Source organism: Haliaeetus leucocephalus, unplaced genomic scaffold (assembly GCF_000737465.1).
Source record: "Haliaeetus leucocephalus isolate CR32 unplaced genomic scaffold, Haliaeetus_leucocephalus-4.0 Scaffold0, whole genome shotgun sequence".
NCBI classification, from domain to species: domain Eukaryota; kingdom Metazoa; phylum Chordata; class Aves; order Accipitriformes; family Accipitridae; genus Haliaeetus; species Haliaeetus leucocephalus.
The window spans coordinates 18944280-18960929 of NW_010972436.1; the positions used below are offsets into that span (position 1 = coordinate 18944280).

The following is a 16650-nucleotide window of genomic DNA, read 5'->3' on the forward strand; positions in this document are numbered from 1 at the left end:
AATATAGAACTAGACTTGGATGACCACAGAAGCTTTCTGTAATTACACAATTATCAAGAAAGAATTCATAGTTACTGTAGTGTACTGTACTGAATTTAGCTGCCTATGTTATTACACTGTAACACAAATTGCTCCTGCTCTTTAGAACGGATAGAAGTAATATCCCTGCAAACTCTTACTGATACTTGAAGTGTCTGAAGATACAGATCAACATTATTTGTTCTGGTTTTTTAACTTAGATTTTTTAAAGCTCATTTAACAGTGTACAGACAAAGCACACAGTCCTTGTAACACTAGACTTGCTCAGGACTGGACTCTGTGCCTGTCTGTGGGATGGGGCACTGCTCACACCAATCACAGGCTGACTGTGCAACCAATTACTCTCCAATAGGTCACTGTGATTGCCTTCTGGATCACTGATCAAATATGAGCAGAGCTGAGAAGGCAGATGTTAAGACATAAATATATGAAGCAAATTACAGCATTTGCTTGACAGAAAACATAATAAAAATGATGACACATCCTAAACTGTAGTCTCCCTATCTTGCACTCAAATATAGCTTGTGCCTCAGGGAGCACAAACCGTGTGTCTCCATCGACGAAGGTGCCTCCTGTGGTATCAGATACAATGGGGAGGCAGATGCCCAGATATTAGGAGTGGCAATGTTTTTATTTCAGGCACCAGGGCCATCCCACATAACTCTGGTGCTAAAATAACTGAACCTTCTTCTGTAATGCAGTCTTGAGTCCTCTTTTGAGAACTGTGCATATGTGCAACTTTTTCTAAGTGTTCAACATGCAACTGAAACAAGGCCAGGAAAAAGTACTCAAAAGTTAGGAAATACGAGATTTATGGCTGTCTCGGTAACTGCCCCCTTGTGTACAAGCATAATAATACAGTCCCTTGGTTACATGATCATTCAGGGGGCAAGTTGGATTAACAGGGAAGGAACTTCCACAGACAAAGCTGGATATGATATTTTATAAACTTAATATTCTTGATCATGCAAAATACTTTATAATTCCTGCTGTTTATAGACTTATGAACTAGCCTGAATTTGTCATTAAAAAAAAAAATGTTGTAAGCTGAGTGTTGATTTATTCATGATATAGAATATTACCATGATGACACTAGTGGCTTACATGTGGGAGGTACAATTATGTTTGTTAGCAAGGAGGACTGAACTATGGGGCTGGAACTTTCAAGATTAAGACTGTAAAATCAGTAAAAGGTGACAGAAACTGAAGGAGTGTCTATTAAAATTTCAGACTTATTGTACTTTGCTATCTCTACAAACATGGTAATTGACTTTACTTACTTCTTTTTTGAGTTCCATGCTCTGGTTACGTCGTCCTTTCTTTGCTCTTGGTTCCTGAGTAACCTTCAGCTGTGAACATTGAGAAAAGCATATTGAATCATTCCAAAAAACAGTTCATACAAGTAGCATTCATTGTCACATGACTGATGTACCTTTTATTTGTGATTATTTGCAATTATTTAATTTAGCAAATAGAAAGTGGAATACTGTTCTTAAATAAGAAGTGCAGACAATAAACTTTCCACATTATCACTGATGACTATGATTGCATGAAGGAAAAAAAATTCATGAACAAGTTCTAACATTCAATATGTATTTGCTAAAATACCCTTAATCATTCTTTTCTTCATTTCACACACAAGTTCAAACACTTGTTTTCTGGAATATCCTGATATCTGTGATCAGTAGTTAGGCAGCAGATTTTGTTGAAGCCAGAAAACAGCAATAAATAAAAAGAGAATGAATATATGTAAAGATGGTAAGATTATCCAGACTTGCTATAATTGATTATAACTGTATGCTTGGAGGGGTACGAAACTTCATGCTTTAGAATAAAAGCCAATCTTCACCCATAGAAACAGTGGTGAGATCTAAGTGGATGGTATATTATCTTACAATGGCTTACAGAAAAGTTCTTACTCCTGTCTTTGAAGCATCCAGTACCAGGTAGTGTTAGTGACAGGATACTGCAGATTACTACAGAGCACTGAGTTTGATGGCTACTCTTATGTTCCTGTAACTGGGAAACCAGTGAAACAGGTATAAGCATTGACCAAGTGAAGGATGAACAGTTGGGATGGAACAGAAAATATGCAAATGGACACTTCAGATGCTGTGACCGACACTTCTCAAAAACTGGGAAAATGCCACTGTTATCTTTCATAAATATATTTATGACTGTTTTCCTGCTTCATCATATATTGTTGTATGTCTGCATATGCGGCATTAAATAAAGGGGTGTCCTGGTTTCAGCTGGCATAGAGTTAACTGTCTTCCCAGTAGCTGGTACAGTGCTATGTTTTGAGTTCAGTATGTGAAGAATGTTGATAACACTGATGTTTTCAGTTGTTGCTCAGTAGTGTTTAGACTATAATCAAGGATTTTTCAGCTTCTCATGCCCAGCCAGGGCACCTGACCCAAACTGGCCAACAGTGTATTCCATGCCATGTGACGTCCCATCTAGTTTAGGAACTGGGAAGTGGGGGCGGAGAATCGCCGCTCGGGGACTGGCTGGGTGTCAGTCAGTGGGTGGTGAGCAATTGCCCTGCACATCATTTGTACATTCCAATCCTTTTATTACTACTGTTGTCATTTTATTAGTGTTATCATTATCATTATTAGTTTCTTCTTTTCTGTTCTATTAAATCATTCTTATCTCAACCCAGGAGTTTTACTTCTTTTCCCAATTTTCTCCCCCATCCCGCTGGATGGGAGGGAGGGAGTGAGCGGCTGCGTGGTGCTTAGTTGCTGGCTGGGGTTAAACCACGACAAGGGGCTACAAAGGGTTAGCTAAGCAAACTAGTCTAAAAAAAATTAAAGCCACTTTGATAAGGAGCATCCCCTTCAAGCAACATTCAGTTTTATAAGCTTTAAGTTTTTAGCTACAAATTGGATGATAGACCTGTTTGACAAAAGAGCAAAAGAAGAGGGTCAAAACATGCTGATTTTTTAAAATACAGACTTAAGAGAGAGGACAGTGGTTTTAAATGAGGAAAGAAAATGTTGCCAGGGCAAAGGCTGCCAAAAATACAGAGAAGCATCCTGCAAGCTATGAAAATCTTACTGCCAAGTCAGTAATAGTGAATATATAACACCCTCTTGTACAATGAATGACTAGCCACGTTCAGCTGTGATAAGGGAATTTCCATATGGCAATGCAAATTTTGTATCTTGGCCCTTTGAGCTTTTCACCATTGTTAAAGCAATATAATTTTTCTTGTTTTGCAGTTATTTTTAATGACTTTAATCAGTTGCTGGTCACATGGTCCTCAAGTGCAGCGTTTGCACCTAACTTTAATTGGACTTGCTGACAATGTCATTGCTGGTGTTACTCAGGGATCTGTAACGCAGAATACCGTCCAAAGTGAACATACTCCAGCTGTGAAAAGGCTGAACAGCTACAGGGCTGTCCCTTGATGGGAGTCCAAGAAGGCAGGTGTGCAGTCTATCTGATATCCATGACATTTAACTTGAACATTCCTATTTAACTTTAGAAATCTTGGTCTGTCTCATCAAGGTGCTGTAGGTGACAAACATTTTGAAACTTCCCAGAGGTCATCCAAGAAACTGAGGAAAGAGGAAAACTCTACATTCTTGCTATTATGGAGCTACAAAACATAGGGAAAATAGGCCTTGGAACCCTCTTCTTGTCACCACAAAACTGCAGACAGAACACAAGGCTAATTTAATAGTAGATTAATCAAAAATGTCATCTTTGTACCCTTTAATAAATTGCCCTTATTGCTAACATTGTGGCAGCACTCACTTGCTCATTGCTGGTGGAAGAGATACTCGACTCTGCCTCCTCTTCCCCTTTATCCTCATTCTTTGATTTCCAGAATCTTCCCTCACGAAGAAAACGCTGGTGCAGTTCCAGCTCATCACAGGCCTTCTTCCACCCCATACTGCGTTTCACGTGCAGCCGATGGATGTTAACTGTGATATCTTGAATGTTTTCAGAGGGGATCCAGGCCCTTTTGAATACACAGTACAGACAGGTTCAGAAACATGAAATACAGATGAAGGATCTTGACCTGAGAAACTGACTTCAGAAGCAGTTTTTCACAGTGGCCAATCACTGACAATTCCTTTTTACTCAGAATTTTTGTATATTCAACACATTTGAAAAAAACCAGACTGCATACCGTTAGACATTTGTGTTATTATAAGCACTTGTTAGCTGTGGCTGCTATGGCTGAAAGTCTCTTTCCTTTTTGGTGAGCCACAAACCTGCCCCAGCACCAACAGCAGTCACATCTCCTATCTGCTCTCTTGCTAAATGCCCTGCATCAGACACAGAAACATCTTTACTGAAGGTTCGTATGCTAATCCAATTTAGCCCTTGACCTCTTTGCTAAAATTGTCAAGGAATGTACCAAATTATCACCTCAAATAGAGACATTTTGTAGTTTGGGCCCCTGTCTATTGGGACTGAACTCATGTGGGGATTGTCATGCTCTTTGGGACTGAATTCATGCTTTTGGTTCCAAAGGTACTTTGTCCTCTTAAATATTTTCAGAGGTCCTCATACAGTTAGACGGGCAGCTCTTGACATTTTGAAAGGTTATAGCAAGCAACACTGGATATTAAAGAGTCACTGCCATGCACATCTACATAACAGAGTAAATACTGTAACAAATTCAATATCTGTGGACAGATTCTCAATTCTTGCAACATAAATTTCATTTCAGTGAAGTCAAAGAAACAATGCTAATTTACACCAACCGGGAGTTTGGCCTTTCGTCCAAGTCCAGCACAGTAACTAAGCAATGGCACTCTAGTAAAATGTATTTTGCCTTTTCTATCAGCACATGTTTAAGAAGTTACAAGCACCTCATCCCACAAGTGTCATGTTACTTTATTGAATAGTTTGAAGTTGTGTGAACTTAATGCCAAAACTATTAATGAGATAAGCTGTATTTGCAAACAGATTCAACATAAATCATTCTGTGATTGAGACACAAATAAAGATATTTTACCCACTTTATGCCTATTACATTATGTACTGTGCAAGTTACACTAAAAGCAATTTAAATAAACAGCCTCATAAAACAGTTACTGAATTGCCTAGGCCCTTTTGGGATGCACCAAAAAATACCACCTTCCCAACAACAATGAATTACTTTGCAAATGTCTCTTCTCCTCACATTATAGGCATATAAACCTAAGAGCAAAAAAAATCAGTACATCCACTGTAGTAACGCTACTATAACCCTCCCCAAATGCTGAACAAAAAACTGGAGATGGAAGTAAAAACTGATCTCTAAGAGTGAAGTTTCCAATGCAAAGAGTTATTCTCTGAAATTGCAAACTGGCTCACAGCAGGAGCTCTGTCAATGTTTTAGCAGTGAGACAGAAACATTTGTGATTTATATTATGTTCCTAAAACACAGAATTGCAATGTGCCTGCTCAGAAGAGAAAACTGCACAAAGTCAACACTGCTGGTAGTAAGAGTACATTTCTGTCCAATTTTCACCTTGGCCTGGATTAGCAGGCTGCTACTGATTTGAAGAAACAGTTGAAGTTCACCTGCTTTCTTTAATTAAAATAGCATTAAGTAACATCCCTATGGCAACTGTGGAAAGGGAATCTCTAAGCCAGTTGGAAACTTTGTGTGTATTAGACTGAGCTTTAAATTTTCTGAAACAATTATGGCAAAGTACTCAGTCTTTCTAATGTTGGCAACTAGCTGAGCCAGGATTTACAACATGATAGATGAGATACATTCTTTTAAGTATTGTTTGTAAAAAGCAGCACATGGAATTAATAAATTACCTTTGGTGGTGATGGCCAAAAAAGCGAACATCAACTTGATTGTCCTCTTTCTGCATGACTTTGGCTGGCCAAAACCCAAAGCCTTTCATTTTGGCCCAAACCAACTCATGATTAGGTATCTGGAAAAAATGTTGTATTTATTATTGGTTATGAAGTATTGTATTGATATCTCCCCCAAATATTTTGCTGTAATACTATGCTAGTATCTTAAGAATATGGTTGCTGTTTATGTCTAGTGCTATTTTCATTTTTCTCTTCTTACAATACATATTTCCCTGTTAGATGTATCACTTGGATCAAAGTAAAAAAAATACAAAGTCTGAAAAGGGTGTAACTGTCTATTGAAAACAGAGATCTTAAGCAGCCCCAAAATTAAACCTGTTTTTATAGCTTCATCCAGGAGCAAAGTTTTATTTCTGTAAGCTCCTTATTTTCTTACGAGACTGTTGTAACTGGCTGATAACCAAGTTTTATAACCTGTATTGTTACAGCTTTGAACTTCAATCAACATTTCACTTATGTAAAATATCTAGACTTACAGTGTCTTAACCATGCTTTTGAAACAAGCCTACTGAAATGGAACATTCAATGCATTAATGACACCAAAACTGCAGGCTTTTATACAGAAAAGCAAACAAATAAAAATCTGTGTCAGCAACATACACAAGGATAGCAGAACCAATTGTCAGGTCGCGCGTTTGACAAATAGAAACAGTTCTTGCAAAGCTGCAGTTCATCCAGCTGAAAAACAAAACAAAGTAAATAAGCCCAAAAAATCCTATTTATGTGACTTCAGTAGTATCCCTCGCTCTTAAGTAGTAAAATTTTTCAGCCTGGCTTGCTAGTTTGGTGGAGTTACTTCTGTCTGTGCAAACTAGAGGTGTGAAACTGAGGTGAGCTGAGAGTGGATGGCAGACAAGCTGCAGAAACGTTATTCATGTTTTAGAAAAACAAGGCAGAGGGAGGAGACTAATTCAACTCTTACTGATTTATTATAGTTAAAAAGCAAAGAATAGTTCTTTAAATTCATCAATTATTTTAAGTACATTCTGAAAGAAGTAATTCAACTGCACAAATGGAGAAAGCAAGACAGCTGCCCTAGCTTTATTTTTTGGTCTCCTCTGAATGTTGAGAAATGTGTCAATGCCAGTTACAGAATTTGGTAGGAATCTCACCTCAGGATTGATTTATATTAGCAAGTACAATTATTTCTAGTCCAATTACTAGATTATTTTCAAAACTAAAATTTGAATATTGGTATTTTCCAAATGACAGTCTAGTTGCAAAAAAAAAAAACAAAAAAGGAATTCTGAATCAGCTGTTAGAAAGTTAGGGGAAATTTATAACAAACTTCACATGCTTTTTATTTTTGTAATATGAAGAATAATTTTCTTAGATTCTGAAATGAAAATCAAATATCTTGCCTACATCTTGGTTACTTGGTACTACTTACTTCATGACATGTGTCTTTGTAAAGCATCCTCGCTATATCAGCTTGTTCACTGTCCGCTATAAATTAAAAATAAATGGTATGAACAATCACAGTATGATCACAGTGCTCACAAAGATTTGCATCTGTCATTGCTATGACTTTCATGCTGTAATTGTGTTGCTTGAGAATACAAAACATAATTTAGTCACTTGGATAACCCCTCCATTTAAAATTTTCTAACAATCAGTTCTGTATTTGTTTTCTCTTTCATATTTATATGCAAAAATACCATTGGGAGCTTTTAAACTGAACAATACAAGTACACATCTGAGGAGCAGCAGCAGGGAGACAGGATTGCTCTTAATATGGATCCAGTTTCCTTCCCTGCTAGTGTCTTACTGACACACTGCAATTCTCCTAAAACATGATGCTCTGCTATCACCACTCAAGAGGAACACAGGTACAATCACATAAGTATTTCTGCTCAGAGTAGTCCTTCACAGACTATTTATCACTATGTGTTTCCCTTTACACCTGTGTATTTCTCTATTAGCACACTCACATCTCTCCCTACCAAGGACACCGTGGATCTTCTGATGCTGCAAACAGACTGGTCCTACCCTCCTTCCAGTTTCCCTGATGTGGGCCATGTCTGCAGGGGAGAACCACGTCCTTCCTGAAACGATGGCTCTGAAGAACCTTGTTACAGGACCTGGCTATAGCTTCTGGACACAGTGGTGGCGGTTTTCCTCTTCCAATCAGACTGTCCCACCATATCAAACAGTCACTTATTACCTTCCCAGTGGCTGGCAGCTTCTCTGTACCTCCACACACTGCACCAGCAGGACACTTCTAGTGTGGATGTACCTACATTTGCTGTTGCAATACGGCAGATATTGCCCAGGAGTGAAAAATACGTCTATAGTACATGTTTCTGCTGACACAGCACATCAGAGATCAGACGACTTTCCACCCTAGAACAACATATCTCTACTGGCAGAAATCTGCAGCATAAACTGACTTATGACTTAGGCTGCAGAAACAGGATGGCAAAGGTGCAAATTCCCACTAACAGGCCTAGCCAGAGAGGATGACAAAAGTTGTGTAGTAGGTGGGCCAGAAAAGACCCTGCAAAGTCCTCTTGTAGCTTACTTTGATTTTTAGGAGCTCTCAGATGATCTCATCCACACTTGAGATTATCTAATACCAAATTCAATCCTGAACTTGTGAGTTTCCTACAGATAAAGATAAATCAAATAAAGCAAGCAGTAAATGTAGTACTTTACCTCCATAGAAAATCACTGTGTTGTGTAGAAGCAGCTGAGCATCTGCTTTGAACTCCTCGTAACTCCTGTACTTTCCTTCATTTACTTTCTACACGAAAGAAAACATAGGACTGTGAAAAACCTGTTAAAGTGCTGTTACCTGTTTTATGCAGAGAAGCTTTCACAGAAATCTGCATTATGCAACACAGATCAGACACTGTCTTTCCTGCATACAGAAGGAATACTTACAACTCTTTGACATGGTTTGGTAGTACCTGAACATTGGCTGCATTGGTCCCTTCATACAATGCCCAGAAGTAAAACAGGTGCTTTAATACTTGACTAAGTTTAAAAAAATTTTTCTTCATTATAACACGGTAAATCTGGAGTAGCTTCCTCATAAGGTGTGGCCCAGAACACTTGGTCAAATTAAAATATATTCCCTGAAGTGATGATTTTGTATCTTAAAATACGAGATCGTTTCAAATCAATGTTGACTGCCTTTATACTTCCAGGATTTTCACTTGAGTCAGTGTTTTCTAATGAAGGCTGATTGCCTTAGTCTTCCAAACTCATAACAAATGCCTACATGGAGCCATAGAGTTCATTTTCCCAGTCTGGTCTTTTGTCTCATAAGGAATGCAGCATTTTCAGTTGTGCTCTGTCAAGAACACCTATGAGAATTCCAATCATCAAACAAAACATCATCCGTTTCAAGGACGTTATCAAGGCCAAAAGACCTTCTGTGGAAGCAGATGAAGGTGACACAGTCAAAGGAAGGCCTGACCTATTTTCAGGCTCAAACAGTGTTGCCAGTACTTCAAGCCAGCCCGTAGTGTTCATCTCCAAAACTGTCAGTGAAGCTATTGTTTATCCATGTGGTTCAATAACAATAATAAAACAAAGGCTTTTCACATCTTGTTGTTGTAAAGGTTGTAAAGGGCAAGATATACTACAGCACTGCATAGTAAACCAGTTGCAGCAATGAATAAAGATGAATATGCTGTTCATTTTGGTCATGTGCAGTTGATTTACATGAGTCATGGTCAGACCTTTGGCTCAGAAAAAAGGACAACATATTTATTTTTGGAACAATTAATGCAAACCCAATGTTTCAAGTGAGTCTTGGTTTTTTTGTGATCAACAAATGATTGGTTCTTTAGGACTCATTTAGATGTTTATAAATCTGACACCTATACAAAGGCATAATGACTAAGATTGGAATATGGTCAAAAACATTGGGCCAGAGATGCAAACACAGGCACTCAAGTCCATATTCAGTGACTTTAGATAAAGGGTACTTTCTCTAAAGATTTCAGCTACCTACAGCACCTAGTAAAACCTTACTACAAAAGGAACTGAGGATATTCTATGTCTGAAAACTAGGCACCACTCAATGGTTTTACTCAGTTAGCTTTTTATGAGGAAAATTTTGAAATTTTAAGCTCCCATATCCAATGCTGGATACAATAGTGAAATACTGACCATAAGGAGAATTAAACAGGATTAGTGCTTTTGTCCTTAAAGTTTATCTTCACTGTTAAAAGACACCATAAACAGTGTGGAAGTTAGCAAGCAAGTCACTCTACCTCCTGTATAGTAGGAACATCAACAGCTGAGTGCACCAGCCTTCTATACATTGGGTGTTTGTTGTCCTTCCCTTTCTTGTTTAGATCTATAGCCTGAAAGGACCATGAGACAGTGTAAGTTATTGCATTTAGAATCCGCTTAAAACACACACAAAAAAAAAAGATTAAAAAAATGCAATAGTTTGGAATATTTCAGGTGGGGAATACACAAGGCCAAACTATGGATCCACAAGCTGACAGATTGTGTCTCAAACCTGAAAAATGTCCATTTCAGAGCAGCCACAGGCCCATGCCTAAACTACTCCTGTGAGAATGGTACTAATTGGAGCAATGACATCTGCTAAGTGTATGTTGAAATACACACACTGCTTATGACAGGGGAAATAAAATGACACCCTGTTGTAGCCCTCCTCCCTGCACAGTCACACGTGGCCAACCATAATGCACCCTCTACAGTGCAACCCAACACTTCGATAAACTTCCCTGTTTCAGACTCACCCGCTCCTTCATACGAGAGACTATGAATCGCAGGTATGTGCTCATCTCTTGTTTACTTGTGTTTTTTTTCTTGATACTCTGTCAAAGAAAAACAGGATCATATTATTATTTTAAACTTGACTTCAAAATTCTTCCAATAAAAATTTTCTCTGCATCACAACATTATTTGAAAAGGTAACTTTGAATCACATATCACACAATTTTTTAGGGAAAATCTTTTCTGGGAAATTAGTAACACTAACACATCACAACAACTATATATGTTGCTTTGAATTATGTCTGGGCTGAGGACTTCAGGTTTTATTTCCACTTGTAACCATAATACTTTGTCAAAACCTCTCAGGTAAAAAAGTGTCTAATTAGAATAAAGCAATGAAGAAAGGCATTTTAGGGAGCCGTTTAAAATTTATTTAATGATCTTTTTATTAGCAAGGCATTACTATTTTCAGTAATATAAGAACTTGTTTTTAAAATAATATCCCGTACCATCTACAAATTATGTGCTTACTAGGCAAAATGACACCCTCTAGGAGGAAGTCAAATAGGCTCTAGCCAGTAAAAACTCAGAGCACTTTTTACTGCTCGAGAAACATAGCAGTTGTTGATTTTTGTGGTTCTTCCTTCACAAAATCTAATCCAGATTCTGGAACAGACTGCTTCTTTTTAGCAGTTCAGCATCCAGGGTTCTTCCTCCTCATCTTAGACTAGTATAGAGACTTATCCCCACCCTTCAAAGTCAATACAGGCTAGTGGGAAGCACTGCATACAGAAATTGTGCTGCTAAAAAGAAGGTGGCTCTCTGCAAATGCCTAGTGTGCTCCTACAAACTAGCCTTTCCAATTCTAGGTCACAGCAGCTGTGCACAGTTCTGAATGGCCTTACAACAGCTGGCTGAAAAGTGCTATCTCCTCCTTGCTCTTGCCTACAGTAGTTCTCCAAAACAAAAGCACAGTAAACAACTGCATGAATTCCAGGGTTATTATTCTGAAGTGATTTCTAACTGCTCACATCTCTTGCAAAAACATTTATTCCTCCTCACACCTCCAAATGCACTGAGTGCCAAGCTGAGTTCTCCCCTTCTCATGCCTGACATCACCACCTGTATGCAAACTGTGTGGGCTGAACTGGCTCAGTTACACCTGCATCCTCAAATTTTGATGGTCTTTAGAAAATCCACAAAATAGTGCAGATGACTGCTGCTTAGCAAACACAAGAAAAAACAGAATCCATGTCCTAATAGGTAGCTAAGAGAGGTATGAGACTTATGAATTATTAACTACTAGAAGTGTGCTATTTTTTACTCAATTACTTATATATGACTCTGAACATATAGAGGGAGCAGACACATTGAGTACAGAGCAACTACTTCTATGTATTTACTTGGCAAGAGTAAAAATTACACATTAGCGCAAAAAAAACCTGATAGGATTTGATTGTGTCTCCTCTGCTTTATGTTCCTCCTGCAAGACACTGAAGACACTGAAAATCACAGGCTGGCTCTTGTGCTACAGCAAGTGCACAACCTATACATCTCGGGATTGTATTTACTACCTCCTTCTTAAATCAAAATTGTGCACAGCACTACCAATAAAGCTGTTTATTTGATTGCTTAACTGTATGCATAGAATCATTACAAACTGTGCTGAAGTATCGGTTCAGTCATGAACCTATAAAGATACCACTGTATGCATAACAACACTATAGGTTTTTCCTGACAAGACAGTACCACTGTTGAGTAAAACTCACTATTGTGGAAAGGGCCAGCACTAGGTCTTTCTAACACTTACAGTGCATTTAAGCATTATTTTCATAATATTAATGGTTCCCTGACCTTCCTTAGAAACTCTGGAACAAGACAGAATTTTGCCCTGCACTGTATGTCTGAATCACCTTCTGTATATTTATGTTTTACTTTGCCTGCTGTGAGAACGTGCATTCTGCCGAATTCAATTAACCTATTCAGTTTTGCATAAACCAACATTGCTACTGCAAATGCAAACCCAAATGTGCATTAAATTATCTGCATTATGAAACGCTGCTGTCATTTTGTCACTTCAGGCACTGGAGTGCTGTATGCTTGCTAATGACACAGCATTTTAAAAGACTGAGACTTATTAGGACACAATAAAACTCACTTGCACTGACTAGTCCTTCTACACCTCTTTTTCTGACATGGTTCTGAATTTATCATCCTTTGAAAGTATTTCAGAATTCATGTGAACCATTTTTCATGCCCTGCTGGGCAAGACAGTTTGTAAGAGACTGTGTTGAGATAGATGGTTTACAGTCTTATCCTTTAGATCATAAGAAAAGATAGATAGCTGGCTTTGTATCATTATTGATGTCAGCAATTAATATCATCTTAAGCACCAATGAAAATGATATAATTAACTTGCCAATTCAGGCAAACTCGAATTTCTCCACTTTTCCTTCAATTCCCTACACTGATTGATTTTAAGAAAAATTTGATCTCCAGGTTCCTCTACTAAATGTTGAAAGGTAATAAATTTAGGGAATTGGAGCCTATGAGCCAGCAAAATGTCTTTTTATGGCAAGGTTGCTCACCCTTTGTAGAAAGCAAGTTATAATCCAACTGCTTCATTTGCTTTTCAACAAAGATTAGCCCTTTAGGAGGTACCATTCACACATTCTTTGGAAGCTATAATGAAAAATGTGTAAATTTTTAATTAAAAAACCCCTACTTTGTATTTTGAAGACTTGTAGTGTTCTCAGAGAAGTCAACCTAGAGCCACTTAAAGCAAGAAAATAGGTAATACTAGATGGGGGATATGTTTTGCATAAAATCTATTTATATTGCTCTGACACAAGGAAATATATCCACTTTCAGGTCCCTTTATAGCCAGAGTGATATAGAAGCAAGTCTAAATGAAAATTAGGTCTTTTAATTTCCTACTTTTGGGAACCGAAAACAATGATGGTGGCTTGTGAATCTGTAAAAGTGGCAAGATCCACAATCCACTGTGTTTCTTTTCCCACAGTCAGATCTACTAAGATATGCTACTGCAAACCTTGTTTAAGTACAAGTTTCTTTCAAGGAGACTGCTAAGATTCAGTCCAGCCCCCAAAGATTAGCAGGATCTTTATACCTGTAGATAACCTATTTGTGGGATATATTATCTTAACATAGGATTGTACTAGGTCTGGCTGGGATGAAGTTAATTGTCTTCACAGCAACTCATATGGTGTTGTGGTTTAGATTTGTGACCAAAACAGTGTTGATAACACACTGATGTTTTACCTCTTGCTGAACAGTGTTTGCACAGTGTGAAGGCCTTTGCTGTTTCTTACTCGCTGCCACAGTGAATAGATTGGGGGGTACACAAGAGGTTGGGAGGAGACACAACCAGGCAGATAATGTGAACTAAGCAGAGAGACATTCCATGCCATATAATGTCATGCACAGCAATAAAAAGGAAGAGGAAAGGGTTTAAGGGGGTTAGGTATCTTTTGCTTGGGAATTGGCTGGGCATCAGTCTACCCATGGAGGGTGGTGAGCGATTGCCTTTGCACCACTTGTTTTGTTTTGTTTCTCTCTTCTTCCATTTCTTCACTTATTAAACAATTTTTATCTCAACCCAGAAGTTTTCTTGCTTTTACTCTTCCTTTTCTCTTCTGTCCCACTGGGAGTTGGGGAGAAGTGAGAGAGCAGCTGTGTGGTGCTTAGCTGCCTACGGGGGTTAACCCATAACAAGGATGATTCCTAAGTCACGGCATTTTTAGAGAAATCTGCAACTCTTCTGCTTTAATCAAGAAAAACTGAAAGGCTTGGTCAGGCATACGTGTTTACATAGGGGATGTAGAAGTGAAGTAATAAGCTTCACAATAGCAATCCTCATGTAGAAGATTAATGACATCTGGTAGGTGGAAGGCCAAGGCTGTAACCTAACTCTGCTTGTAGGTGCAGGAAATACCTTATGTATGCCTTATTCTCTGCGGCACATCTATTTCTTAGAAGCTGGTACCTGAAGGTTGGATTTACATTAACAACGTTATATTCAATATTCCAGATTAATAATACTGCTTAGCTGTTAAAGAGGGTAGCAATATATTGCACTGTGCAGGCATGACTTATTTAGCAATTCTGACATGCTTATAGTGCAGGAATTCACTACAAGACTTTATGAACCACACGAGGTTTGCAGCAGCTAGGGGTACTGCCAAGAAACACTCCATCCTGCAGAAGCACCATTTATGATGGAAGTAACTATCCTTTGCACCCCGAGTTAGCATGTAGCTCTCGACTCCCAGGGTGACAATGGTCACTATGCTGCAGTTGCTGCAATATTTCATTTGAAGAGAAAAAAATAGAGAAACTGTAAGAAATGCAAGGTGTTAGTGCCAGCTTTCTGTCTAGCTATAAGCATTTAAATTACATTATCTCCATATAAAGAGGTTTCCCTATAATCTCCCATTAACGAATATTTTTTTTCCCTTCCTCTCTCAACTGTAACGTGTATACACATCAAAGAGCTCCATTTCAGTTCAGTGATGGATTAGGTGAAGGCTGCTCAATGACAGATACATGTTTCTAAGGCACCAGTTCCGTTTTCAGAAGCAGTTCAGGTTTCCAGGGGTTTATCTACAGTGGGGAACTATGTGCGTGAGTCTAACATACATTCACCATTGCTATTTAGAATCTCCTTGCTTTACCCACTGGCCCTTGGATTTTTTTAGGGCTTAAATTTCCAGAGGAATTTGGTGCTACATATGGAAAGCTTTACTGTTCTGCTGCCCTCTCAAACTTCCAACCCTCAGGTCCTCAGGTTTCCTGTACCATTAAGAAAGGTATGCAGCCACGCAGGCACACGGGATGGGTCTCAGAGCAACCAGCGCACCATATACCCTAAGCAGCATACAGAAAAGCATCTGCATGAGCAGAATATGGCATAAGACCTGCCTCTTTCAAGACCATATACAGTTAAACTAGACATTTCAAAGCATTAGGTGCTTCTGGAAATGTTACAGCTGAATCCACAAGTTGGTTTGTACTTGCATTAAGCACCTGCTGAAAATGAAGCATCATATGAATTAAATGTGCTTTTATGTGCACAGAGAAGGTGGTAGAAGGCTTGAAGTGGAGCTTTCCCAGTTTTCTCACTGCTGTGGACAAATTCCTTTATACTTTATTAAATATGCCCTATGCAGTGCCCAGTTCTGCTGGCTCCCTGATTTACTCAAAGGTGTATGTGGCTGCAAGGTGAATGGGAGGGACCTGCCAAGCACTAACATGTCCCCAGGTGTGGGCTCATGTGGTGCCAATATCACTCCTATACTAGGAATTCCCTTCACCCACCAATCCATGGCTATTATTTGTGTGATTATGCCAAATCATGTTTATAGAATGTTTCATCATACAGTTATCTACCAAACTCCTACCATAACACCCCATAAAGTAAGTTCCTCCTTCCTTGTATTTTACATTAACCATCCTGACTGACAGCTAGTATCTAAAAGCCTCTAAGTACTTGAGTTACTTCACTTAAGTAACCTTCATCTTTCTGTGCTTCTAACTTTGTTAGTCATTCTCACTTGTCAAATTATGTCTAAAGTTGATTGTGAACTGCATGATGTTGTATTTTTATGTACTCTATGAAATGCTTAGTACAGTACCAGAACTCAGAAATAGCCTATTTATAGAATACTTATCAGCACAGCATTTAATAACTTAAGCTCTACAGTTTAATTTACTCTCATATATACAAAACCCAGAAATATTGAAACACCCACTATGATAGGTAAATTGGTTATAATTCCTTGCAAAGCACATGCATGGAAGATCAATCTCTGATCAGATGATTGTAAAAAATGTAGGAGTCAAGTGAAACCGTATGAATAATTCTTTCTTTTTGTTTCATGAATCAAAATCTATTCCTCTGGGACAAACTATATGTCACCATGCATAATTTTGCCTTTCTATAAAATTATTTTAAAATTTTATTTTTTTTAAAAAAGAAATAATAATAGTCAGTTACCCCAATGTGTGATCAATAGTCTCCTATTGAGATTTTTGTATGTATCTATTCCTACCCCC

The 16650-nt window shown here is 38.3% G+C and overlaps 1 protein-coding gene across 8 annotated transcripts in view; it reads right to left on the minus strand.

Moving 5' to 3' along the window:
- Positions 1–16650, minus strand: part of ZMYND11 (zinc finger, MYND-type containing 11) — a 109891-nt gene that overhangs the window by 8998 nt on the left and 84243 nt on the right. For all 8 annotated transcript variants that reach the window (XM_010585695.1, XM_010585680.1, XM_010585687.1 and 5 more), the window contains 8 exons: positions 10599–10676; positions 10101–10193; positions 8533–8620; positions 7268–7323; positions 6478–6555; positions 5815–5933; positions 3805–4012; positions 1320–1388 (listed from right to left, as the gene is read on the minus strand). In XM_010585695.1, the coding sequence (XP_010583997.1) occupies positions 1320–1388; positions 3805–4012; positions 5815–5933; positions 6478–6555; positions 7268–7323; positions 8533–8620; positions 10101–10193; positions 10599–10676 (789 nt within the window). The remainder of the gene's footprint in view (positions 1–1319; positions 1389–3804; positions 4013–5814; positions 5934–6477; positions 6556–7267; positions 7324–8532; positions 8621–10100; positions 10194–10598; positions 10677–16650) is intronic.